Genomic DNA, 27,991 nt, shown 5'->3' on the forward strand with positions numbered 1-27,991 from the left:
TGAGTCTCTCTGTAAAAGGAGTTTTATCCTAGAGTAGAGAGAAATGGCACTATCAGAGAAGAGTATCTTTACATGTTTAAAAATCTTGCCAGAGCCGGCCTGACTTTCCATGTGTTCCAAGTGGCCTTCGGAGGCAGTACCATTTCAGGACAGCAAATCAATGAGCAAGGAGAAAAATTACCTTATAAAAACTGCATTTCTAGGTGATGTCTAGAATATCCCCCAGGAAGTTGCAGAGAACAGAAAAATCTGTCCACTTCACTCACACCTCACGTAAATCTGATCGTATATAGTGCCCCAGATCAAAGTTGTATAGTGAATTCGAACCGCACAGGACGCCTGACGCTGGCGGACTCTAAAGCTAAGTCAACATTTAGCTGAAGACAACAAAAATCCTCTGTCCAGTGAGTGCCGGCTAACCTCCCCTAGAACCACCGCTGTCCTTCCAGAAGCTCCTGGTGTCTGCCCCGCCCCTTGAACGCCAAACTACAAACTTCCAACCGGAACCACAGTCAAGTGCTGAACACTGAGTCGCTTGCTCCTCCTGAACGAAGTAAGAACTCAGCAAGAGTTCCGGAGCGACAGATGGAAAAGGTCACACATGGGGAAAGCTGACTTAGGCTTCTAAATTGAGGTGGACTAGGGAAGAGTTACAGGAGTTGGTGAAGCGAGGAAGTCCGAGAGGCGGCAGTCGTGGGTCTGCTGAGAACGAGGCCGGTGCTGGCCAGTGTTGGCCAGTGCTGCGAGTCCGTGGGCTTCGAGCAAAGCTCCACAGCGGCGGCTGCCAAGTTCCGGCTTTGTTTTCTTCCCTCTGGCCGGGTCACTCTGGGAGACGTCGGCAGTCGGTCAAAATGCCACAGACCCTGCCAAGGCGTCATGAGGACTCTCCCTGGCCCACCCCTGGCCGTGTCTCTCTCAACTAGCTTGTCAACTCACTCGCCGCCCTTCCCCTGGGCCAGCCTCTCTTAACAGCCCCAGTCCCGCTCTCGAGCCGGAAGCCTGGCCTCTCCTGGCGCCCAGGACGCATGCGCGATGGTACCGGCGCCTCATCACGGCTCTGCGGCGGGAGCAAACGGGTGGGCGCCTCAGCCGCGCGCAGCGTCCCGGAAGTGCGCGCGGCTCTGTGGAATGTCCTCGCTCGGTGGACTGCGGGGATTCAGGGCAAAAGATTCACGCTACGTGTGAGCGGGCGCCCGCAGAGGCGCTGGAAGAGAAGGTGGTAGATCTAGGGACTCCGGAGCCACCCCAGAAATGATTCACGAGCTGCTCTTGGCCCTGAGCGGGTACCCAGGGTCCATTTTCACCTGGAACAAGCGGAGTGGCCTGCAGGTATGGAGCGGGTTAGAGACGAAGAGCGGCCGTGTGGAGGGTGCAGCTGAGCCGCAGCGAAGGGGCGGGACCCGGGGGACTCCGAGTGACGGGCGCCCGCAGCGAGAAGAAACCGAGGCAAACCCTCCGATTTGGGGAGCCTTGCGGTCCCGCCATTCCTGCTAGGGAACCACTAGGAGTGGATAGAACTATACTTTTTTCGCTGCATATAAATTTGTTGTTAAACTGAATCCCTAAATATGTAGCTGGAATTCGATGATAGTTTGTCATTTGAGGGGAAAGGGGGGGGCGGATAGGGCACTCCTGTACATTCATTGACTCAAATTGAAATTTGAAAGTAATGGGAATATATACAAAGATCTCAAGACACAATACTCAGTAAACTCTGTTGGATGAAAAAAGTGAATTTGTAAGCATATGGTGTTTCCCTCCTTCGGAAATTTCTGTACCAGGTGAGGAACATTGAAGGGGTTTTCCTGTGATTAGAAGAGTATAAAAAGAATGTACGATGATTTGTTTTCTCTTTCCTCTCCCCCTTTCGTCCCCTCCTTCCTTTCTCTCCCCCTACCCCTGTGAGAAGCCCAGATGTAGCATGATACTCAATATTTTGCTGAAACTAAATTGGCAACATTGAGTTTAATAGACTGACTTGGAGCCAGGCATAATGTTTGGAGCCTTTGGGAAGCTGAGGTAGGATTATTGCTGTGATTCAAGGCCAGCCTGGGCTTCAGTGTGGAACCCTCTCTCAAAAAGGAAAGAAAGAAAAGAAGGAAACAGAGGGCAGAGAAAGCCAGAGAAGAAAAGAATGACAACTACAGATGTGGATCTCTAAGTGTGTTGTGTAAAATGGCATCGGTAACTTCAAGGTGTAGTTTACTTTTTTCAAGGTAATTAAGCCTAAACTAGAGCATGTGTGTATGTCGCATGAGTGTGGGCATACATGTCACAGAGTGTACAAAGAGGTCAGCTTGGTGGAGTCACTTCTCTTTTCCCAGCTTTATGTAGGTTTCAGGGATTGAACTCAGGCCTTAAGGTTTGTGTGGCAAATGCCTGACCCTCTGAGCCATTTCACTCATCTTAAACCTAGAACTTTTCTAAAACTCTGTCAACAACAAGTGTTCAGATTTGATAATTGTGTAGAAATGCCATTAGTAAGAAAAGACACACACACATATTGAACACTTACCTGTGAATAACACCTGTCATTTATATAGATTATCTAATTATCACAGTTATCTCCACTTTTTACTTAGGAAAACCAAGACATTGAGAGGTGCCATAATGTAACTTGCCTAAACTTTCAAGCAAAACATAATTCGAAGATACAAACCAAGGGAGTCTCTGTCCCTGTCTCTCTGTGTCTCTCTGTCCTCTCCTCCCCCACCCCACCCTCCTCTGTAGGTCAGAGGACAACTTGCAGGAGTTTCCTAGTGTGTGACCCAGAACATCTTTCCAGCCCCTATTGTATGAATTCTTTACTCTGGGTTACCTATTTTAAGAACAGGCAGTTACATCTGGATGAGCAACAGTACCTTGTAATAGTGTTACAGTACCTGGTTAATCAGAATTACCAACCCAGTAACAAGGAAAGTTAAAGCCAAGTAAGACCATGGGCACCTGAGGGAAAGGGAATAGAAAAGAGAATGTAAAGCGTTTTAAGCCCATGAGAACCTTGGCTGGTGACTAACAGACGTTAGCTTTCTTTATGACTATCCCTCTTCTTGCAGGTTTCCCAGGATTTTCCATTTCTTCACCCGAGTGAGACTAGTGTCCTGAATCGACTCTGCCGGCTTGGCACAGACTACATTCGATTCACTGAGTTCATTGAACAGTACACAGGCCATGTGCAGCAACAGGTGGGCTTCTGTTCTTTGGATATGGGCTTCTACAGGGTAAGAGTGCCATCAGACTCTACCAGTGAATTCACTGGTAAAGTAAGTTAGGAATTTCTGGAATACTCCTGAGTTTATGAATCACTGGAAATACTCAAGGGAAGGCAAGATCTCTGATTGGATTTTCTTGAGTAACAACAAAAATTCTCTACTGGTGTTCTTACCCAGACTTTGTATAGTGAGAATTGCATGAGAATTCCTACTTCTCAACTTCTAAAGCAAGTCCTAATGGTGCCTTTTAAAAAAATAAATGACAGTAACAACATTCTGTGATAAATGAAGACTCATTCCAATTTTCTGTAGTGCCGTAAGAGCAGAATAAAATTGGTTGTAAACCAGCCTGGTCCTATGTCCGTTCTGTGAACATTTCTCTTTAGGAACTTCAGGATCCTTCTGGTATTTTTTGTGGCATCTTCTGGCTGACTACATTGTGTTTTCTAACCTCTGAACTCAAGCTTCTGTAACATATCTGGTGCTGAATTCTGCACTTCTATACTATGAGAACCCGGTTACCCAGATCTCTGCCTCCATCATAGCCTCTAGCTAACTGTTAATCATTACTTCCTCGTAGAAAACTATATGAGAAGTTTTATATGAAACTGACAAGATTCACTAGGCTCCTCCTGCCAAATAAATAATAAAGACCACTGAGTCACACTCAGACAAGCCTAGGTACAAAGAAGACTCTCAGTCAAGCCAAGCTGTCTAGAAAGCAGCAGGGACCAAGTTGAAGGATTCCTAAAAGACAAGCTGTATTGTATATAAGCCCTCCATGAGAGTTTTAATGTTTTTAAGATTTACTTTTACTTCATGGGTATGAGTTCTGCTTGCTGCATATATGTGCACCATGTGCATATCTTGTACCTACCTGCCCAGGCCAGAAGGTATTGAATCCCCCCAGGAACTAGAATTACCACTGGTTATGAGCTACCATTGGGAGAAGCACCTTAAGATAGAAAGTCAGCAACTTAGAGTAGCTTCAGGAAGTCCCTAAAACCAGGCCCTTCCCTCTGAAGCAGCCCAAAAGAAGCAGAAACTAGCTTAGAAGAGGCTCAAACCAACTGAGCTACCTGGACAGGACACTGCAACCTGTGGAGCTGCCTGTAGGCTATGTAGTGTGATCCAGGGTCTCAGATTTATGAGCTGCCATCCATGCTAGGCTGGGGTTTGGGGAATAACCCCTCACTCATATTCCTGTAAATAACCCAAATAAAACTGATTGGTTCACAGTGGTATTTATACTTTGGTCTGTCATGGCTCCCTATCTAGTGTGTGTGTGCACACACATGTGTATATGTATTCTATTTCTTCAGGAAATAGACACAATGGACACTAGGAACCAAATCCTACAACAAAACCTTCCCTTAACCATACTATGACCATGGAGAGGTCATGTCAGCACTTCTTTACTGAGCCTCCTCAAATACACTTTATCTTCAGTCATTTTTCCTCTTACTCTTGCTAAAACACTGCTTTGATATGGAATTATTTATAAAAATATAATACTACTAATAAAAGACAGCGTCTTCTTAGGTTTCCAGTTCTGAACTGAAGTTGCCCTTTTCTTTGATTATTTGCAGGATCACCATCCATCCCAGCAGGGCCAAGGGGGACTACATGGGATCTACCTGAGAGCCTTCTGCACGGGGCTGGACTCAGTTTTGCAGCCTTATCGCCAAGCACTGCTTGATTTGGAACAAGAGGTGAGAAGGAGGTAATACAGAAAACAACATCCTTAGGGGATAGTCGATTAGAGTGTGTTTTTGACTTGGAAGTGGCCTTTGATAAGGTCAGCTAGTTAAGAGTGAGCCATTTCCTGTGTGGCTAGAGGGTACAGTATTCGAAGTGGCTCCAGAGTGGACTTGTCATCTGAAAAGTAACTCTATCGTCTATTAGTTTTGCAGAGCTTAAAGCAAACTCTGTGCTCATTGTCACATTCTCTCCTAGTTTATATAAAGCAATTAATTCAAGTTATTTGTGTAGGATTCTGATAAGTGTGTTTTTATTGCAGTTCCTGGCTGACCCGCATCTCTCCATATCACATGTCAATTACTCCTTAGATCAGGTATGCCTTGGAGTGATAAAATGCTGTGGAGTCTGTTGCTGTTTTTAAATAATCCCAAATTGTGACACTATATTAAAAACTTCTTAACCTAAGATCAGAACCCAATAAATATACTGAATTTTATTAGCTGTGCTTTGGAAGATGAGAACTGCTTTAAGAGTGTGATGTATATGGCGTCTGCCTGTCATCCTTGTACTCAGGAGGAAGGGACTAACCTCGTCTTCAAGTTTTCATCAGTGAGTTCTGGACCAGCTTAAAAAAAACAAAACTGAACAACAGAAAGAGTTCCACATTTAGTTAGCCCTTACTGTGATGTGAATACTATCCTGTTGACATGGGTAGTGGAAGGGACACAAGACTCAAAGGTACAAAGTGCTTCGACGTCAGATTGACTTAGGACGCTCAACTTGACTAATCTGTGGTATTGCATCTGGAAACAAAAGTGTTACTTTCTCCTACCCCACCCTTGGTTTTGTTTTTGTTTGTTTGTTTGCTTGCTTGAGACCGGGTTTCTCTGTGTAGCCTTGTCTGTCCTGGAATACTCTGTGGACCAGGCTGGCCTCGAATTCACAAGATCTGCCTACCTCTGCCTCCCACGTGCAAGGATTAAGTGTACTTTTAATCTCGAATCGATCTTTTTTTAATCTTGTATTTAATTCATTCCCTGCTATTTCTCTGCTTTGCAGTTCCAGCTCCTTTTTCCCTCTGTGATGGTTGTAGTGGAGCAAATTAAAAGCCAAAAGGTAAGAAATTTGTTATGATAAACTTCAAAGAAAATCTAATAATCAATGCTGATTTGCAGTCTGTTTTGAAGACACTGCTTTTAATATTATTTATTTGTTTAGCATTATCCCTTTGCCATTCATACAAAATGTCAGACATGCAAGAATAAGACAGTATGCTTTCTTTAAACACCTTATGGTTGTAAACGTAGAATATATAGAGCTGCCTAGAATGCTGCTGAGGTTAGAGAGAATACTTGGTGTTTGGTGCTGAAAGCTGGTTGGACTAAGGGTTTAGAACCACTGGCTTTGAATATGGACAAGAACCCACTTAAAAGAAAAAAGATGGTCTCCTCAGAGTGAACCACTGGGCAAAACCCAGCTTGTTGTATTCATGCATGACACCCATTGTCACAAGTTTCACCCCACACTGAACAGTTAAGCCCCCATCACAAGACTGTCTTTTTTGAGTGGACTTAATATCTATGAGGAGAATCCTTAGGTATTTTATACCATAGGAATTCTTTTCTTCTGTTTACCCATTATTGGACTAAGTAGACAAATTAATCATTCTCAGCTCATTTCTCCATGTTTTCTGGCCACAGTACCTTGCCTTAGTTGTTATTCACAGTATAGTTAGCCAGTTGCCTTACTCTGTAGCTGCTTGACTTGTTCAGTGAGTGTAGAAATGTACAGCTCTGTCCCATTGTCTCTGCTAGCAAAGCCAGGAGGAAAGTGCTTCAGAGATGACCGCCCTCATCAAAGTACAGTAGCTACTGCTGTGCCGTGTACTTGCTAAGGACTTTACATACATAATTACATGTGCTCAGGGTCATAGAGAACAAGGTAAATGACAAGATCTGTGTAACTCAAAGACTGTGCTCTTACCCACTGTAACAGACTTGAAATGGGAGGGAACCTCCTACGTGAATGGAATTAGTAGTGAGTGTACAGAGTTACATGCCTAGCTGCATATCTCAGAAGACTTTGAGCTTCCATTGGCTACAGGAAGAATGGGGAACTAATGGAGGGACTTAGCTGAGTGACCCTTCCTACCTGGCCAGGTAGTGACAGAGGAACTACTGTACTATGCTCTACTTAGAAACTGAGGTGCTTGAGACTGTGGACTGAGGGGAAGAATGGGGACCAATTGTAAATTAGATCACCTAAGGCGATTGTTTTCAGAGTGATGGAATGTTGTAAACTTGTATTAGAGTGATGGTTGTGTAATTTAGGATATACAAATTATACTTCAGAGTGATTTGTAAGAAAAGCCTGGAGGGCACAGAGACTTCCATTTAGGGGCAGGGTTCATACCTAATAAGTAGTCTGACTTGAACCTTATGAAAGACTTTTCCTGGGTTTTGAAATGCCAATTCCTCATGACTCTGGATTCTTCAATAAATTGGCTCTCAAGCCAAAGTGAAAATTAGAGTGTATTAACAAGCACCTGGAATGCTTGTTACACCACAGGTCTCTGAGCTTTACCCCCAAAATGTGCATTTATTTAATTTATTTATTTATTTATTTATTTATTTATTTATTTTTTTTTTACCAACTTGATAAACTAGAGTCATTTGAGCAAAGAAGCCTCAGTTGAGAAAACACCTCCATCAGATCCCCCATGGGCAGATCTATAGTGCGTTTTCTTGATTAATGACTGATGGGAGGCCCAGGTCACTGCAGTTAGTGCCACCCCTGGGCAGGTGGTCTTGGACAATAAGGCAGGCTGAGCCAGCCATGGGGATGGGAGTGGAGCACAGCAAGCCCAGTAAGCAACATTTCTCTATGGCCTTTGCTTCTGTTACTGCCTTGAGCTCTTGCACCTACCTGCCTTCATGATGAGCATAAACTGAAACAACCCTTTCCCCAACCTGAGACAACAGGTTAACACTGATAGTGAGGGCAAGGGTGTCTGCCTGCCTTTGCAAGTTGACTGTATAGAAATCTGGTGAGGGACTGTATTAGCCTTCTCTACTGCACTATGCTTCTTGGTTGATGTAGAATATGAGTTTGTGTAACCTAGATTAATTAGACTATATTTCCCACAGATTCATGGCTGTCAAATCCTGGAAACAGTTTACAAACATAGCTGCGGGGGCTTGCCTCCAGTTCGAAGCGCATTAGAAAAGTAAGTCCTGACTCCCATACTATTGGGAATAGAGGAGGGAGTCAAGTGACTTTACTTGTCATGGTTTGTTTTCAGGTCATATCAAGTGGATCATCTTTTTGGTTCTTTTTTTTTTTTTTTTTTTTTTTTTTTTCGAGCTGGGGACCAACCCAGGGCCTTGCGCTTCCTAGGCAAGCGCTCTACCGCTGAGCTAAATCCCCAACCCCAAGTGGATCATCTTAATGTGTTCTTGGATTCTGTTTACAAGTATATATTGAGAATTTTTGCATCGATGTTCATAACTGAAATTGGTCTGTAATTCTCATTCTTTGATGGGTTTTTATGTGGTTTGGGTATCAGGTAACTGGCCCCATGAGACAAATTGGGCAGTACTCTTTCTGCTTCTATTTTGTGGAATGATTTGAGGAGTATTGACATGAACTCTTTAAAAGTCTAGTAGAGGGGATGGGGATTTAGCTCAGTGATAGAGCACTTGCCTAGCAAGCACAAGGTCCTGAGTTCGGTTCTCAGCTCTGGTGGGAGGGGGAGGAGTCTAGTAGAATTCTGTGCTAAAACCCTGGGCTGTGCGTGGTTTGGAGACTTTTAATAACTGTTTTATTTTGCTAGGGATTAGGTCTGTTTAAATTGCTTAGCTGATCTTGACTTAAGCAACATATATTGAGAAATTATCAATATATACAGGTTTTTAAACTATGTCCTTATGATTATCTGGATTTCCTCTATGTCTGTTGTTATGTTCCTCTTTTCATTTTTAATTTTGTTAATTTGGATCTTCTCTCTCTGCCTTTTAATTACTTTGGATAAGGATTTGAAAGTCTTACTGATTCTCAAAGAACCAACTCTTTGTGTTTGTTTCTATTTCGCTGATTTCATCCTGAGTTTGATTGTTTTTTTGCTGTCTACTTCTTTTGAATGTGAGTTCGTTTGTTCTAGGGCTATTAGAGGTTCTCAGGTATTCTAGAGGTGTTAAGCTACTGGTATGAAATCTCTCCAATTTTTTTCTTTTTTTAATCAATGACAAATCATTTATTTGTTTGTATATATATATATATATTTTTTTTTTTTTTGGTTCTTTTTTTCGGAGCTGGGGACCAAACCCAGGGCCTTGTGCTTCCTAGGCAAGTGCTCTACCACTGAGCTAAATCCCCAACCCCCGTTTATATATTTTTTTAATGTGAGTGCTCTGTCTGCAGGTAAATCTGTATGCCAGAAGAGGGCATCAGAACCCTTTATAGATGGTCATGAGCCACCATGTGGTTGCTGGGAATTGAACTCAGGACCTCTGGAAGAGCAGTCAGTGCTCTTACCTGCTGAGCCATCTTACTAACCCCATCTCTTCAGTGTTTTTATGTAGGCACTTAGTGTTATGAACTTGCCACTTAGAATAGCCTTCATTTTATTCTATAAGTTGATACGTTATATATTCATTTTCATTCAATTCTAGAAAGTCTTCCTTTCTTAATTTCTGTCTTGGCCCATTTTTCATTCAGTAGTGAGATGTTTAGCTTCTATGAGTCTGTAAGTGGGTATAGTTGGCCTCTTTAGGTTGGATTTTTCCTCCTAGCACCTTTTATAAGACAGAATTTGTAAATAGATATTGCTTAAGTTTGGTTTTATCATGGGATGTATGATTTTATCCGTCAATGGTAATTGAAAGTTTTGCTGGGTATAGTAGTCTGGGCTGGCATCTGTGGTTCCTTAGAATCCATAGCACAGCTGCCCAGGCCCTTCTGGCTTTTAGTCTCCTCTGAGAAGTCAGCTATTCTAATGCGTCTGCCTTCATGTTACTTGCTCGTTTTCCTTGCAGCTTTCAGTATTCTTCTTTGCTCAGTAGGTTAGTGTTTTGATTATTAGGTACTGAGTGGATTTTCTTTTCTGATACAGTCTATTTCCTGTTCCGTGCACTTCTGTACTCAATAGGCATCTCCTTCTTTAGGTTAGGGGAATTTTCCTCTATGATTTTGTTGAAAGTGCTGTCTATTCCTTTGACTTTGGTTTCTTCTCCTTCCTCTGTTATATTATTTTTAGATTTGGTCTTTTCATCTTGTCCCAGGTTTCCTGATTGTTTTGTGCCAGGAGTTTTTCAGATTAACATTTTTTTTGACCAAGGAATTTATTTCTTTATCTTGTCTTCCATGCCTGAGATTCTCTTTTCTATCTCTTATATTCTGTTTGTGAGGCTTGCCTCTGAGGTTCCTGTCCAAGTTCCTAAATTTTCATTTCCAGATTTCCCTCAGTTTGGGTTTTCTTTGTTGATTCTATTTCTATTTTCATGTCTTGCATGGTTTTATTCATTTCCTTCCACTGTACACTTGTGTTTTCATAGCTTTCTTTAAGAGATTTATTCATTTCCTCTTTATGACCCTATTGTATTCATAAAGGCATTTGAAGGTCTTTTTCTTGTGAGTCATCTGTGATGCAATACTGAGAGCCTATGTGGAAAGTCAGGCTCTAGTGAGGATATGTTACCCTGGCTGTTACTGTGTTTTCATACTGGCATCTAGGCATCTGGGTTTGGGAAACTCATAATGTAGGTGATGATCTCTGGTCTTGTCTTTGTTGAGTGGGTGTTTTGTTCTTTGGTTTCCGCTTCTTCTCTGGTTCTTAAGAGTGTGGTGGCATTGCCTGGTAGAAAATGCTTCTGGGATCCTGATAGTTGTGGCCACTAGGGGTTCCAGGTAAGATGTGTTTCTCCATATTGGGAGCTGACACTTAGGAAAAGGAATTGGCTGGGGAAGGAACTGAGAGGATTCACCAGGACCTGCCTAGTCCCCTAGGGAATGGAGGCAGAGTGAGGAGAGTCTGCACAGAGCTGGAGGTGAGACTGGGGGAATAAAGGGAAAGTAAAGATCTACAGTTACCACTCACTTCCTAGTTAGTGCCTGTGGGTTCCTAAGGGAGTGCCTGCTGGAGTTGGACAGGGTAAAGTGAATGGGGAGAGGGAGATTAGGAGGTGAAGGTCTGTGTAAACTAAAGGAGATGGGGACAGAGTGTAAAGGGAGGCTGTTACATATTTTCTGCTACAGAGCTGGGGATGAGACTGGGAGATAGGATTTAGAGTAACAGAGGGAGAGGTTAGCCTACCTGTACCCTAGCCAGAGTGCTATTGAATTTTTTGTTTTTAATAAAGGATTTCCTTTGAGTTTGAATATTTTAAATAGCAGACTAAAGCTCTATTTCTTCTCCCCTCCCCCACTCTCATTTTGAAAAATATCAGTCCTACAAAGAAATTAAATATAAAGCACTTGATTATCCTTTAATTTTACCAGTTGTTAACATTTTGTCTAATTCATCTTTCCTTTCTCCTGTATGCATGTGAAATATGTCCACATCTTCCAGTTTTGTTGTTGGGACATTAGAAAGCAGCTGCAGATATCCTAACTCCTAAATAGTTAGCTCATTTATCACCTCAGTCCCATATTATTCACCAAAAGTAATATGATATTTAGAGTATGTTGAGATTTCTCCATTTGTTCCCCAAAAGTCAAATGTAGCTGTTCTGTTTTTCACAGTCCAGAATCTAGTACATTTTCACATGTTGCATTTAGTTATGTCTTTTTAAGTCTATCTCTGTATTCTGGCCTTGTCTCATTTTCTTAATATGTGGTGTGTGTGTGTGTGTGTGTGTGTGTGTGTGTGTGTGTGTGTGTGTGTGTGTGTGTGTGTGTGTGTGTGTGTTTTTTTTTTTATTCAGAGTCTCATTCAATAGCTTAGGCCCTCCTTGAACTCATAGTGATCCTCCTGCCTCAGCCTTCAATTGCTGGAATTACAGGCATGAGCCCTCATGTTCCTGAGCTTTTTGAAGTCTCCTTCAGTTTGAAACAGCTCCCAGGAGTAGAAGAGATGGCTCTGTGGTTAGGAGCAGTTGCTGCTTTTCACAGGACATGGTCAGTTCAGCACCAAAATGGCAGCTCACAGCTGTCTGTAACTGCAGCTCTAGTAGGATTAGTCACCTCTCTCTTACACAGGCACCTGTACTCAGGTCACAGACACACACACACAAAAGCACACATATACATAAAATAAAAATAATTTTTAAAAACCTTTAGAACTGTAAGACAGCCTGCTTCCCTTTTGTAGTTGTGTCTGTGATGGCAGCCTTCAGGAACTTTTAACACTGGTCTGTTGGATGCCCACAATTTAAATTTTTCAGATTCCTTCTTCCTGATTAAACTCAGATTAGACATTTTAAACAAGAAGACTACATATATGACATTGTTTCAGAAAGCTAGTTTATCCATGATGCTTCTGTGGAGTATCGTAGGATAACATAGTATCTCTCAGATTTCTCTGTTGCAAAGATACCTTTTTCTCTTCATAATGAATATGCCCTCTGGCCACCCTTCAAGACTACCTCAGTATCCATTCTCCAACTACCTTCCTACATTTTATTTTATTTTGGTTTCTGCATTTTATTGACAACTCTGTTTTTTTGTTAACGGTATTCACAGATTGAATCTTTTTCCCTATGCAGTTCCAAGAAGAATAAATTTCAGGCTGTGTTCAGCAAGAAGTGACTCCATTACGTCCCCTTACATAAGACTCGTTTGTTTTGAAGCTTACACAAAGGACAAAATTATTTGCCCTAAAAAAAAATTTCCTGAGTTTAATTAAATATATAGTACAAGTTGGACTTAAGTCTGAACTTATGTATGAAAGTTTAATCGGTCTGTCTGTAAGCTGATAAATTATCAGTTATCTTGTTTCTCCTATGACTCACTCACTAAACCATCAAGCTTCTGTCTATCCTATCAAAATTTCAAACATGGTCTCTAGGTGTGGTGGGTCTCAGTATTCTAAGTAGACTGTTAAGGCTCTTGCTTCCTTCTCTCCTCAGAATCCTGGCTGTATGCCATGGAGTCATGTATAAACAGCTCTCGGCCTGGATGCTGCATGGACTGCTCTTGGACCAGCATGAAGAGTTCTTCATCAAACAGGGTCCATCTTCTGGTAATGTCAGTGCCCAGATGGAAGAGGATGAGGAAGATCTGGGCATTGGAGGCCTGACAGGAAAACAACTGAGAGAACTGCAGGACCTGGTGAGGATACAGGAAGCCCAGGGCAGCCACCTGTCAGGACCCTGGTTCATTACAGCCTGGCTGCCTTCCATGAGTGGATAAGTTAGAGAAACTGGGCTCTCTCTTAATTAGAGACTACAAAATAGCAAGCAATTTTAAAACCCTTGTTTTTCCTTTCTATATTACATGCTCTTACAAATTTAGTGATGTGTTTTATATTTAAAAATCCAGTGCTAGGCTGAGGGATTGATTCGGTTGGTCAAAGCGCTTTAGTAAGTATGAGGACCTGGGTTCAAATTCCAAGAACCCATGTAAAAGCCAGATGCTATATACTGTGAACATCTGTAACCTCAGTGCTCCTGCAGAGAGATGGGAGGCGGAAACAGGAGGATCTCTGGAAACCTGAAGGCTAGTTAGCTTGACATACACAGCAGAACAACAAGGAGACCTGGTCTCAGGACAGATGTGAGGACAGCACACATGTGTCACACTGACATACACAAAGGTAAATTAAAAGATAAGAACTCAGTGCTTTCCGCCATGCCAGTCTTCTCCATGAAAGTGTAATACATTTCCAGTGCTGGTGATTTAAGAATTGTACAACTTCAGATTTACAACCTGCTTACCAATAACACAGATCATGGGTTGGGAGTTAAGACCTGTCATCATACTTCACTGATGGGTTGTTTTCTTCACTAGCGCCTAATTGAGGAAGAGAATATGCTGGCCCCATCTCTAAAGCAGTTTTCCCTGAGGGTAGAGATTTTACCATCCTACATTCCAGTGAGAGTTGCTGAAAAAATCCTCTTTGTTGGAGAATCTGTCCAGATGTTTGAGAATCAAAATGTGAACCTGACAAGGAAAGGTAAGAATCCTCTTTTCTGTTGGTCACATCCTCAGATGCTCTTCATCTCCAACACCGGCCCAAAGCATGCTGGGTTAGTGTGGCTGATAACCGTGATGAACTGCTGCAGCAAACCAACTCTGATAGATTTGCCTGGGCCACTGTTGCCCCCTCCACCCTGTCTGCCCTGACTCCTGTCTGATGATCGTGTCGTCATACTCCACAGGGTCCATCTTGAAAAACCAGGAGGACACTTTTGCTGCCGAGCTGCACCGGCTCAAGCAGCAGCCACTCTTCAGCCTGGTGGACTTTGAGCAGGTGGTAGATGGGATTCGTAGCACTGTGGCTGAGGTCTGTCTTCCGTCTCATATTCTTCCAGAAGAGATGAGTTTGTAGAGCACTAAAGGGCACGAAGGAGAGACAGAGACAGAGACAGAAAGATGGATGGGGCTGGAGAGATGGCTCAGTGGTTAAGACTTAGGTTCAATTCCCAGGACCCACATAGTGGCTTTCAACCATTTGTAACCCCAGTTCCAGGGGATCCAGTGCCCTCTTCTGAGTTCCAAAGGCACAAGGCAGACACCCTCACACACAGAAAATAAATAAGTAAAAGTACGTCTACTTTTCAGGTAGAAATGGAACTAGCCCTTCCACTGGTGTGTTTTAATTAGTTGATTAAAGGGGAAGTCTCAGTTTAATTCCTAACACTCATGGATTTGGGTGCTAAGAAGTTTTGCATGTGTATCTATGCCTGTGCCTGTGTGTGTTTTAGTATCAACCATGTATTTCTCTAGCACACAGTAATCTTAGAAGGAAAATCAAGCACAGGATGGTGGTCCTGGCCCTTGAGACAAGTGGGAAGCGAGGAGTAGGATTCTGGGTACTAGAATTTCTTGACTTGAGGGTGCTTATGCTGATTGCCATGTCCATTGTGAACTTCAAGGTGTAAGCTTATGATTTTTGTTTTTCTGTGTAATAGTCACTACTTTGACAATAAGGTTTTAAAATTTTGGATATATAAGAGAAAAACGCTTGTATCTTCAGTTGTTTATTATTTATATGGAGACATAGTATTGCTAATTTATTGCTGGCTAATCTTACACATTCCCCTTAACTCTGCGTAACTAACTTTTAATTTATATGTTTATTTTATGTATGTAAGTACACTGTTGCTCTCTTCAGACACACCAGAAGAGGGCATCAGATCTCATTACAGATGGTTGCGAGCCACCATGTGGTTGCTGGGAATTGAACTCAGGACCTCTGGAAGAGCAGTCAGTGCTCTTAACCTCTGAACCACCTCTTGAGTCCCTGGTTAACTAACTTAGTTCTGGGACTTGATACTGTACGTTTTTTATGTACTAAAGATGACCACCCCTGAAAATAATGTTTTACAACATTTCTCCCAGTGTGTAAACATACATTGTTCTAGGCTCTTTATTGAAACAGTAGACAGGTGGGCTTTGTTTGCATAAATTGTGTCAAACAATAGAGGTAATATTGGACATTTCTGATTTCCTGACTCTTAGAGATGCAGAGTTCATGCATTACTATGATATTTACTGTAGGCTTCTAGAAGGAAGTTTAACAAAGTATTCTCTTCCTAGTTAACCTAATTTTTATCCTAAGTGATGTCAGTTTTACCAGTTGCCCCTTGTGCTAGTGAAGGAGAGCATCCTTGCCTTGAATCCATTTCTCTTTCATAAAGTTTTTACATCTGTATGCATTAGTTAAGAAAGACAATCGTCTGTCTTCTCTGTCTTATTCCTGGGTAGTTTTTACATAAGCCTTATAAAATGGGCTAGGTAGCTGCTTTTGTTCTTTCCTTATTATTTGTAAAAACAGTCTATATCAGTAATTGGCTACTGAAAGTTTGAACTTAATGAGAAGTGATCTAAGCTAGGCTTTCTCAGGAAGAAAAACTTTACTGGTTGAGTACGTTTTAAAATGAAATTACCATAAAATTTCTTCTTGTAACAATTTTTTTTTTTTTGGGGTTCTTTTTTTCGGAGCTGGGGACCAAACCCAGGGCCTTGCGCTTCCTAGGCAAGCGCTCTACCACTGAGCTAAATCCCCAACCCCTTCTTGTAACAATTTTGATAATTCTGTAGCTGTGGAACTTGACTATTTCAGGTAGATTTAATTTTTTAAAGTACTTGTTTGTCTATAATTATGTTTTGTTTACTTAAATTCTGTCTTTTAAAATTTATTTTATGGCCTGTCAGTGGTAGCATTGGAGAGGCAGAGGCAAGTGGATCTCTGAGTTTGAGGCCAGTTTGGTCTACAAGGCAAATGGCCAGAGCTACACAAAGAAACCCTGTCTAAAATAAATAAATAAATAAATAAATAAATAAATAAATAAATAAATAAGAAAGAAAAAGAAAGGAAGGAAGGAAGAATGTGGTATGTATACTTACGTTACAAGGAGTGTGTGTGTGTGTGTGTGTGTGTGTGTGTGTGTGTGTGTGTCCATGCACACCCACCTGAGAATAGTTTCAGATATCTTCTTTTGGCTAGCCTGGCTGGCCAGTGAGCCCCAGCATCTCCCTGTCTTGCTGTCTCCCAACACTGGGTTATGGACATGAGCCACTGCACTCAGCTTTTACATACGTGCTGGAGATCTGAACTCAGGTCCTTATGCTTGCTTAGCAAGATTTTTCATCACTGAGCCATCTCACCAGCCCCAGTTTTTCTCATTATTTAGTCTTGTTAGGCTTTTATTAAGATTAATAAACTAGTTAGAATCAGCTTCTCCCCCTTAATTTAAAACATATTAATTTATAAATGGAAAAAATCACATTATTTCAATGCATAGATAAGTTATATGATTTTTTTTACATGTATGGGTGTTATGCCTACAAGTATATCTGTTCATCATATTCCTGGCCAGTGCCCTCAGAGGCCAGATGAAGCTTGGAACTAGAGTTCCAGATGGTTGTGAGCCACTTGTAGGTGCTGGGCATCAAGTCCAGGTCCACTGCTCTTTGCTGATAAGCCATTTCTTCAGTCCTTTTAAAAATAAACAGGAAATGGGATTGCTGCATGTGCAAGGCTGGCCTGGAGTTGGCCGTCATCTTCCTGTAGTGTCCCAGTGCTGCACTGACGGGCATGTCCCAGTAAGCCTAGGTTTTCTTTTCCTTTTTATAAATCATGAACTAATGGAGAATGTTAGCCAATGCTTTCTCTCCATCTCTGGGTACCCAGATGTTTTTTTCTATTAATTTTACTGTAGTAAGCTACACTCGTGCATTTTTTGAGACAGGTTCTCCTTATGTGGAGACTCTTCCTTTTCTTGAACTCACCATATAGATTAAGCTGGCCTTGAACTGAACAGAGATCCTCCTACCTCTGCTTCCCAATGCTGGGGTTTAAGGTGTGAGCCGCCATGCTTGGTATTTAACCCAGTGGTTTTTAGTTTTGTCGAGTTGTGTACGCAACTGTTACCACTAACTTTAGGACATTTTATCTTGTATGGGTTTTGCTGTCTGCTCATCCTAGGATTAGCTGAATTATGGTCACCGTAATGAACTTTTCTGTTTTCTTAATCTCATCACAGCACCTATGGAAGCTAATGGTGGAAGAGTCAGATTTACTGGGTCAGCTGAAGGTAATAACTGGTGCTCTTTTAAATCTTGAAATGATTCTGGAAAGCATTCTTGCCTAAACTTCCCTGGTAGATTCATTTGTTCTTACTCAAGTGAGGAAAATATATTTTATGCTACAAATCTTTGGTACTCAAGCTTGGTAAGATTCAAGCTTACTTTCTTCTGTTGTGATGTAAATACCATCAAACACAGAGCCTTCCTGCTTGAGAGGCTGCTCTGTGTCTCATTAAAATGTTAAGCCTGTGTCCTTCAGACTGCTACTATCAGCCTCACTGTGTCTGATTCCCTTATGGTGGTCAGGGCCTCCAGGCTTGGTTTACTGAATTGTACATTGAAATTCCTTCCTCAGATCATTAAAGACTTTTACCTTCTGGGACGAGGAGAACTGTTCCAGGCCTTCATTGACACAGCTCAACACATGTTAAAAACACCACCCACTGCAGTGACAGAGCATGGTAATTCTCCTATGGCCCTGAGAGTAAAGTTTGCTCAAGTTGCAGGGTGTTTCTTGGCTGCTGTTGTGTATTGCATGTTTGCCTGCAGAGGCCAGAAGAGGGAGCTCTTGAGTCACAAGCATTTGTGAGCTGCCAGGGTAGATGCTTGGAAGAGAATCTGGATCCTCTGCAAGAGCAACCAATGCTTTTTGCTTTCTGCTTTCTTTCTTTTTTTTCTTTTTTAGATTTAATTTTTGTGTGTATGCTTGTTTGAATGAATGTATGTGTGTACCTTGTGTACAGTTCCTAAAGGCCAGAAGAAGGCACTGGGTCCTCTGAGACTAGAGTCACAGAGAGTTGTGAGTTGTCCAGTGGGTCCTCCAGTCATCTGGAAAAGCAGCCAGTGCTCTTAATCACTGAGCCATCCTGTAGCCCAAAGCCAATGTCCTTAACTACCAGTGTTCCAGGCCCACAAACCTACTTTTACTTTGTAAATAATTAATACCTAACCTCAGGAAGCCTAGTTAGAAAAAAATTGCAGTTATATCTAAAGCTCCCTTATGCCTGGTGTACAACTGGGTCTCAGAACAACTAAAGCGAAGGTCTTCAGTACTTTCAAGACGTTTCTTCTTACCCTGACGATTCCCAAGATATCAGTAACAGCCCAGCCTGATCTCTGGCAGCAAATTAAAGAAATCTAGTAAAGCGCTTTGTTTTAATTGGCCATCCCCAGATCAACATGGCTATAACTGTAGTGGTGAAGACGTCAGGCTTACAGTAAGCCTCTTTCAGCAAGTGTCTTCTGCTTGGCAGTTAATGGTCACCCCATCCAAGCACAAGAAGAGAATAATATAGTAAGGACCTGAGCCAAGACAAAGAAAATGGGAGGAAAATGAAGGGCCTTGACTGTTTAAGTCACGTCTATAAACAAAACAGCCAAATGTAGTTACAAAAAAGCTGTCACAACCCATTTGACATGCTGTGTCCCCAAGAATTGAGTATTGCCAGCCCCACCAACACTGTGGGAAGTGTACGGAGCAGGGATGACTCTCTCAGGATTGTTAATAACAAGGGAGAGGACGTAGTGCTGTCAGGCAGAAGCCAGAGATGCCTAACCCTGAGCTGTGCTGTGCTCTCATGTGCATTCTTGCAGATGTGAATGTGGCCTTTCAGCAGTCAGCACACAAGGTGCTGCTAGATGACGACAACCTTCTCCCTCTGCTGCACTTGACGATTGAGTATCATGGGAAGGACCACAAAGGTTTGCTGTTCCCTGATTGCATCCTCTCTGCATCTTCTGTTCTTTATTATCCCTCCACAGAAACTGCATCATTTCAGACCATAGCATTAACCTAGTCCAGTACTCCCATTTGTACAAGGTTGAGGCACTCTGACCAAGGTTGTCTTTGAGATTCGTCTATATTTTTCTCTAAAACACCTCTCAGGAAAAGCCCTCACAGAAGTTTCCTCCCCTCCACCTTTATTGCCTCCCAGTGCTGCTTTTCAGCACCACTAAAGTCTCATTTTTGTGTATTTTATCCTCTCTCTCTGGTTCTAATTAACGAAGTTATTATCTTCTTTACATAGCAGATGCCACCCAGCCAAGAGAAGTGCCTTCTCGGGAAACATCTCCCCGGGAACCTCCTTCTTCCGGCTGGGCTGCTCTAGGGCTTTCCTACAAAGTACAATGGCCACTGCACATTCTCTTCACCCCAGCTGTCTTGGAAAAGTAAGTATTTGTGACTTTCTCCCAAATTAAAATTACCCGTTACATCCAAGGGGAAAAGTAAGTGAACAGGAGTAGGATTGACAGAAGCAAACCAGCTGTCCAGCTAGTAGGCTGGAGGTTGCAGACTCGGCCTGTCTTCAGGAGCTAGACGGGAGGCTAGTTTGTTTTCTCTTGCTGTGAAAAGGCATCTTGGTAGGAAAGGGCTTATTTGGTGGTGTATATGTTCGGACAGCAGTCCTTCATTGAGGGCAGTCAGTATAGGAATTCCAGCAACAGCAGAGGTAGAAACCAGAGGAATGCTTCCTACTGGCTTGCTCCTCAGTTTGCTTCCTTACACATCCCAGATCCATCTATATCGCCCACAGTGGCTGGGCCCTTCCACATCAATCATCATTCAGGAACATGCCTGTGGGCAAATCTGATGAAGGCAATTCTCATTAGTGAGGTCACAGAAATGGGACAGTATGGAATGGTAAGGACTTGAACAAATGGGAAGGCATATAGCCATTTAGAATCAGACTAGGGGTGAAGAAATAGCTTATTTCGTAAAGGGAGACATGAGTTTGAATCCCCATAATGCATCAGAAGCTGAGTGTGACCATGCCTGTAATCCTAGCATTTCTATTATGAGACAGGAAATAGAGACAAGAGATAATCAGTAAGTCCTCAAGCTAGCCAGTGTGGCATAAACAGAGGCAAACAGCAAAAAGACACTGTCTCAAACAAGGTGTAAGGGGAGGTCTGGTTTGGTACTTACATGAGTATCATAGCATATGCCCACCATTTGCTTCACACACACATGTGGAAACCAGAACTAGAGTTGCATGCAATTGTGAGGCTTCCAGTATGGGCGCTAGGAACTGAATTCAGCAAGTGATCTTAACAACTGAGGCATCTCTCTAGCCCCAGACTTTGTTTGTTTGAAAGAAGTCTCTATATATAGCTTTGGCTGTCCTGGAGTTCACTAGGTAGACCAGGCTGGCCTCAAACTCAAAAATGTGCCTGCCTCTGCTTTTCAAGCACTGGAATTAAAAGTCTGTACCACTAGACATTTGTTAGTCGACAAATAAGCAATTGTAGGTTTGTTATTTGTAGACTAGTTTGTGGCCTTTGGAGTATGAAGACTCGGGTATGATACTAAGTTCTGGCACTTGACTACTCCTCTCAGTCCTTAGGACTTTTCCCCTCATTTTACTGTTCATTGTTAACTGTTTGTGATGTTAATGTTCTTGGGACCCTTGTATAAGTTAGGTTTCTGTTTTTGTGGTGAAGGTTATACCCAGAAACAGAGGGTTTTATTTTGGCTTGAGCTTTTAGCATCGGGAAGGAGAGTCAGAGCAGGAAAGGGACGGCAGGAACTGCAGCAGAAATCCTGGAGGAGTGCGGCTTTCCTGCGCGTTGTTCATGGCTCATTCAGCTCGTTTTTATACTACTTAGGACCACTGCATAGGGATGGTGCTACACTGAGGGCCGGACCCTACTGCATCAATCATTAGTCAAGAAAATGCCCCACAGACTTGTCAGAAGTCTCCTCCTTGAGACACTTTCTCAGTTGAGCCTCCCTCTTCACAGATGACCCTACTTATGTCAGCTTAACAAAAAACGAACCAGCACAATCCTTATACCTCCATGGAGAGCCAGCCAAGGTAGGGGAATGGAATGAGGAGGCTAGACCATGATTCAATGTGCTCTGTGATGCAGGGCTTTGATTACTCTTGTCCCTTGGAACATCGCTCAGTGCATGATGGCACAGGATATCCCCAGGAAGGAGATGTGAAAAGCACACTGCACCCTGAGAAAGGATAAGGAAACCATTCTCACTGTGGCTACAAGAGTAAGGAAGGGGTTGGGGATTTAGCTCAGTGGTAGAGCGCTTGCCTAGGAAGCGCAAGGCCCTGGGTTCGGTCCCCAGCTCCGAAAAAAAGAACAAAAAAAAAAAGAGTAAGGAAAAGGCCATCTCTTTTCAGCCTACCTCTCTCTAGCCTCCTCCTTCACTGCTTACCTTCTGCTCTAGAATACTCAGGAGAAAGGTAGAAGCAGGAAATGATGAGGCTGATGCAAGGAAAAGATTCTGCAACAGTTCAGAACTCACAGTCCAGCTAGACAAAATGTACACACCTTGTCCAGAGACTCCAGAACTTGGGTACTCACAGTCCAATCACCTCCTTGTTTGATGTGGTCTTTACTTAGTATTTAATATTGCTTAAAGAGTAACATTTAAAGAATTTACTTTATGGTATATTTTAATGTTAATATTTAAGACCTTTTTAGTATTTAATGCTTTTGTGTATACATGTGTGATTTCATGGGGTGTGTGTGATCTAAGTGACTGACTGCAGGGTTAAAAAGACATTGGATGTCCTCTCTCATCTCCACCTTATTCCCTTGTGACAGGCTTACTGAAGCTTAGTTATTTTGTTCTTCAACTGAAATTCATTTTATTTTCTCTGCTGTGTAATTACTGTATAAATACACTATTCTTGTCACTCACTGGAGAGGTGACAGGAAGCCCTGTTCTGTTCTGTGTGTGTGGATAAGGTCTGTATCTCAGTGATGCTTCTGCCACAGGTACAATGTTGTCTTCAAGTACTTACTGAGTGTACGCCGTGTCCAAGCTGAGCTGCAGCACTGCTGGGCACTCCAGATGCAGCGCAAGCACCTCAGATCCAACCAGACGGACGCAGTCAAGTGGCGCCTAAGGAACCACATGGCCTTCTTGGTAGATAATCTGCAGTACTATCTCCAGGTACATTCTGAGCAGTGGATGGAACGGTGGGAACAGGAGCCTAGAAAGCAGGAAGGGTCTGCTGTTCTGTATTTGGTAAAATGCTGCAGATGGAGAAAACTGAGTAGTTCTATCACTGGGTATGTGGCATTTTAAGTGGAAATAAGTGAATATAGGGAATTAGGATACTTAATGAGCAATGCACTGATGGCTGACGTGACCCTTTGCATTCTAGAATTCTCAGACATACCCAATCCTTTGACATTGTGGTGTGATATCATCAATTAAAAAGCTCACATCAAAGAACCGTGCAACAACCCCACCCTCAATGCCTGGCCAAAAAAAAGAATCTCATAGTCCTTTGACTAATTCTGTAATTTTGTGTTGTTCTTGACTCTGCGTGTCACATACCTATCCTTGACTACATGTTGGACAAGCCTGCTATTCCTAAGTCAGTCATTGGAAGGGATGAGGCATGAGTGAATTACACTCGGATAGGGGAGAGTGATCTGCAAGGACATTTGAAGCTATTAAGAATTACACATCCATGGAGCCACAAACATGATTTAGCAGTTAAAAGCACTGAGTGTACTCGCAGAGGACTTAGGTTTATTTCCTAGCATCCACGTGGTGACGCCAACCATCTGCAACTCTAGTCCCAAATGATCTGACATCCTCTTCTGGCACCTGTGACACCAGGTGCATGTGGTGCACATACACACACACAAGCAAAACACACATTTTAAAAGTTTATTTTGAATTTACTACTGACTGGGAATGTAGGTCGGTTGGTAGAGTACTCACCTGGTTTGAGCACAGGCACTGCAAAATGTCAGGTGTGATGGCACCCGCCTGTAACGTTTCAGAAGTTAGGATTACAGAAGCAAGAGGTCAGAAGCTCAAGGTCATTCTTGGCTATACAGTGAGTTTCAGGCCAGCCTGGGCTACATGAGACCCTGTCTCAAAAACAGAAATTATACACCCAGTTCTTTTGACACACAACTATAACATCCACACTGGGCAGTGTCAGGAAGGAGAATTTCAAAGCCCAAGCTACAGAAAGACCTTGTATCAAAAGAGACAAATGGCAGGGAATGTAATTCAGTGCTGCAGCCTTCCCCTGCATGCACAGGCCCCAAGCAACACACACTCTCTCTCTACAAGGCTCAGCAATTGAAACATGTCACTGGACAGCCTAAAGTGGCTGGAAGGAAGATGAGGGCTGGTCAGATGGTTTGGTGGGTAAAGGTTGGAGCCACCAAGCCTAATGGCCTGGGACCAACCCTGGAAAGTTGCTCTTTGTCCTCCACATGTACTCTGTGGTATGAACAATTCACACACACATACTAAAAGTAAAAGATGAGAAGAACCATAAAATAGAACACTCAGGATGTGCCAGTGCTAAAAAAAGTTTTATCTATCTATCAGGTAGACGTGCTGGAGTCTCAGTTCTCACAGCTGCTTCATCAGATCAACTCCACGAGGGACTTTGAAAGCATCCGATTGGCGCATGACCACTTCCTAAGCAATTTGCTGGCCCAGTCCTTTATTTTGCTGAAGCCTGTAAGTAGGTGTAATTGTTTGCTTAGCCTAATATGTTCCTATAGGTTCTTAGAATTGACAAGATAGATACTGTTACTCAGCACATGTTTAATTCTATATTTACGTTTTTGAGAAAGTAAAACAAAAAGACAGTGTTAAAAGGGAACTGGAATGTGAAAAGGTATGCCGAACAGATATAGATAAAAGAACTGTGTGTTTAACAACAGCTCCCCACCTCAAAAAAAAAAAGACTTACAGAAATGCAGAAATCTCTACAGGAAAACAACAGAGTTCACTTTCTTAGAAATCTGTTGGACCAGGATCAACCAATCATTTGAAAGTTGTTTTCATAGGTACATGGTATCTATTGCTCTGGGTATATGGTAAACAGATATAGATAAAAGAATTCTGTGTTTAACAACACCCCCAATGACTTATGGAAATCTTGGGATTGGAACCAGCAAGTACACACATTTATCACTTCAACATTGACTACATATTGGAATCATCTGTGACCTTGTGAAAAATCTAAGACCATAAAACACTTATGTCAAACATGCAGACTGTGATCTTAGCACCAATGATTGCAAGCACACATGCTGGTCCCAATGCCAAGATGAAAAGTGGGACTGAAATAACCCTATAGTGCGTATACTGCAGTGAGCAAGTTGTACTCAGGATAGCAACCATAAATGGTATGGGCTTCTCTTTACTCTGATATTTAGGGCTGTTACTTGCTACACCAAGAAGGAGTAACTTAAGCAGCTGCTACTCTACAGGGTTCTGTGAATTAGGGCAGGGGATGGGGGAGTAGGGGCGTGGGGGAAGAGTGGTAGGAACTGTTCTTGCATGGCATGGGTATATCCTTGAGGAAAAGCACATCAGAACAACAGGTTGTCATAATTGAAGTTTTTATTGAGTGCTTACTGTATGCAAGGCACTGGGGATACAAAGAGGTATAAGTCATGGCTCTGCCCTTAAGGAGCTCACAATCTAGTTGGAAAACAAGACATGTACATACAAAAGTCAGGAACAGCACAGGTGGCCCGGACAATCACCAGTGACAACACAGATACTACAGCAGAAGAAGGGTGGAGATCACTAAAGGCTGCAGTGGGGAAGGAACAATTCACAGAGAATGGGGCTTAAACTGTTATTAAAGAGAAGAGAAAGCCCAGGGAACAACACTCATAGCTCAAAGGCAAGAGCATACTCAGTGGGTCTAAGAAATGATGAGTTAACGGTGACTAGAGCAGAGGTTTTGTGCGGGGAGTCAGAGAAGCCAGCTGTCCCAGGAAGGGATGTTCATTCTGTATGTTGCTTTGGAGGGCCAGACAGCTTTGAAGGTTGTGGTGTCTCTGCTGAGATCAGACATGGGAGGTCAGCTGTTAAAAACTATTTTCCCAAACCTTGCAATTCTCAGAGATTTCTTCATTTAATGCCAGCTATATTTTTGGGTAGGTATTTCACTGCCTGAATGAGATCCTAGATCTCTGTCACAGTTTTTGTTCACTGGTCAGTCAGAACCTGGGTCCACTGGATGAGCGGGGAGCTGCCCAGCTGAGCATTCTCGTGAAGGTGAGTCTGCCTAGCCACTGAAATACATCCCTCCACCCCCACCTATGGAGCAAGCAGTCCTTGCTCCAAGTCAATAAAGCGTCTCCAGAACAGACACAGAAATGACAAGATAGAAAGGTAGAAGTGCTGGTGTCAGTGAGCTTGACGATGATTAATGTGCTGCCTCACAGTGTTCAGAAATAGTTCAGCCCTGAATAGTTTATTCAGCCCACCAAGTATGCATTGGCTTTGTGCTCATTTTCTCACATCCCACTTCCTTCTCTGAACCAGCCTCCTATCTCACTTGTAATTATAATCTCACACTATATTTATCTCCTTGTAACAAAGCAGGCTCACTGCAATCCCAGTATGTGATAGAATATATTAATCTTAAACGAGCTGTTAAATTCCTACTAATGAGAAAGTACTTTCATGGGAGTCATGCATTTCACAGACATGGTACTAAGAAGTCAAAGTCATTTTAGGAGCTGATAGAAATGGGAATTTGGGAAGGTCCCACAAACATTTAAGCAAAGCTTTTCCAAAGACTCCCCACCCCCAGGAGCCCAGCACTCTGCATGGTCACTGACAGCTCGGATCTCTCAACAGGGCTTTAGTCGCCAGTCTTCACTCCTGTTCAAGATCCTTTCCAGTGTTCGGAATCACCAGATCAATTCAGATTTGGCGCAGTTACTGCTCCGGCTAGACTATAACAAATATTATACCCAGGCTGGTGGGACTCTGGGCAGGTAGGAACAATCTGTGGGCACTTACAGATCGGGAGGAGGGGTTGATAAACTATAGAAGACCAAAATGCAACTCTGGCCATCATCTCCAGATTTTTATAAGCATTTTATAAGCGAGGCTCAGAGATGCAGGAAGGGGTGAGGGATATTCGGGTAGGGTGATCGTGTTCTACAACTTTACTGGAATTTATTTGCTAGTGAAATTCACCAGCACAGTAAAATACTAGAGCTGAGGGTAAGTTCTGTGTTGGGTTATGTGCTGCTGTGTTCTAGGGGGCAGTCTAGCCTGCTCTGGCCTGTACCAAGGGCAGTGCAGCTGTGGTACCATGTTTCACTGGCCACTGCTAAACTTCCTTAAATCTAGTACTGACATCTGGTGGCAGTCGCCTTCTTAGAGAGCTGTGCTGTTGCCATGGTGTTAGCTCTATCTCAGATTGGCATGCTTCTTTGAAAGGCATGACACTTAATGGTTTTTTTCTTTTACAGTTTTGGGATGTGAATTCAGCTTCATAAAATGAAGCAGCAGTCAGCCCTACCACGTTCTGATGTCTGTAACAAACCTCTCTAGTCATTCATCAAATGCCTGCAGACTGCTGAAAGGGTCTTCTAGAAGAAGTCCAGAGGTATAAATCCTTCCTACCATTCCTGTGGGAAACTGGGGTCTGAGATCCCTCTGTTGACCACACGAATGCTTTGACCCTTTACACTAAGACATCTGTTGGTGGGTTCATTTGTGTAACAGTGGTTTACTGAACATTTACTATATTCCTATGGAAGATAACCACAGTAAACAATGGGGATCGATAAAATATTTTTAGGCTAGGCTCATATGTAAGAAAGCAATCATGCTTATGAATAGGTCAGCTTCTATATGTTACCACCAAATTAGAAAACCCTTTAGACAGGCTGTGGGCTTTTCCTCTCTCTGTACCTTGTAATTTGTAACTACACAGATAAATTTTTTTGGGGAAGGATAAAGATTATTATTTGAGTATCCTTTATCTGAAGAATTTATCCAATGAGTTCCAATTCTTTCATATTGATAAAAGGGCAATTCTAGCTAAAGATGATGGAGGTCAGATTGTTCAGATTGTGAAAATCACAACCCAGTTTTCCCACCTCAGACCTGCCACACAAGCTAAGGTTTTATGGTCAGGTAGCCTAGCCACCACTGGCTAAGAACATACTAATGTTCTTCTCATGAGCATAAACAAAAGAAACACTTTATTGACATACCTTCCCTCCAAGCTGGACAAGAATGCAACACTGGGGCCTCAGTTTGTAGTCACCGAATCCTCTCTTCATCGACACTGTCTACCACCCACTGTGAAAGCCTGAGCCTAGAGGGGATCAATCCCTTTTGTTTGTTTAGAGGTAAAACAAAAAAGCAGGGCTTAGCAGATAACAGCCTGCTGCTTGTTTTTGTAAATAATAAAGTTTTACTCAAACAGCCACACATACTCATTTACCTACTGTCTATGATTGCTTTCGTCTCAAAGCAGGGCAAGAAGTTGAGACAGACAAGTGACCACAAAGCCTAAAAGTATTTACTATTTGGCCCTACAGAAAAAATATGACAACTTATTTTACAGAAAACCATCCCAGCAAAAGTCACTGTCCATTCATTAACAACTGGTCATGCTTCCAGTAGC

At 42.6% G+C, this 27,991-nt stretch overlaps 1 protein-coding gene across 2 annotated transcripts; it reads left to right on the top strand.

The window, feature by feature from the left end:
* Positions 1-996: 996 nt before the first annotated feature.
* On the top strand, positions 997-27,807 carry Tubgcp4 (tubulin gamma complex associated protein 4). 2 transcript variants are annotated; one of them, XM_032904054.1, is made up of 18 exons: positions 997-1,329; positions 3,057-3,185; positions 4,802-4,924; positions 5,233-5,286; positions 5,973-6,029; positions 8,060-8,139; positions 12,977-13,178; positions 13,857-14,022; positions 14,228-14,352; positions 17,558-17,608; positions 17,956-18,061; positions 19,194-19,301; positions 19,631-19,769; positions 22,338-22,515; positions 23,923-24,057; positions 25,498-25,614; positions 26,203-26,342; positions 26,826-27,807. In XM_032904054.1, the coding sequence occupies exons 1-18, from the start codon at positions 1,252-1,254 to the stop codon at positions 26,836-26,838; spliced, it is 2,001 nt and encodes a 666-aa protein (XP_032759945.1). In that variant the 5' UTR covers positions 997-1,251; the 3' UTR covers positions 26,839-27,807. The 2 variants fall into 2 exon arrangements, with proteins under 2 accessions (XP_032759945.1, XP_032759943.1); XM_032904052.1 differs by having other exon boundaries at positions 19,628-19,769; positions 26,203-27,807.
* Positions 27,808-27,991: the final 184 nt, after the last annotated feature.

Source organism: Rattus rattus, chromosome 5 (genome assembly GCF_011064425.1).
Source record: "Rattus rattus isolate New Zealand chromosome 5, Rrattus_CSIRO_v1, whole genome shotgun sequence".
Lineage (NCBI taxonomy): Eukaryota > Metazoa > Chordata > Mammalia > Rodentia > Muridae > Rattus > Rattus rattus.

Coding starts and splice junctions, on each gene's coding strand:
- Tubgcp4 (XM_032904054.1), top strand. CDS start 1,252: ATGATTCACGAGCTGCTCTTGGCCCTGAGCGGGTACCCAGGGTCCATT. Junction 8,140..12,976: donor GTTCGAAGCGCATTAGAAAA/GTAAGTCCTGAC, acceptor TTCTCTCCTCAG/AATCCTGGCTGTATGCCATG. Junction 17,609..17,955: donor ATTTACTGGGTCAGCTGAAG/GTAATAACTGGT, acceptor TTCCTTCCTCAG/ATCATTAAAGACTTTTACCT.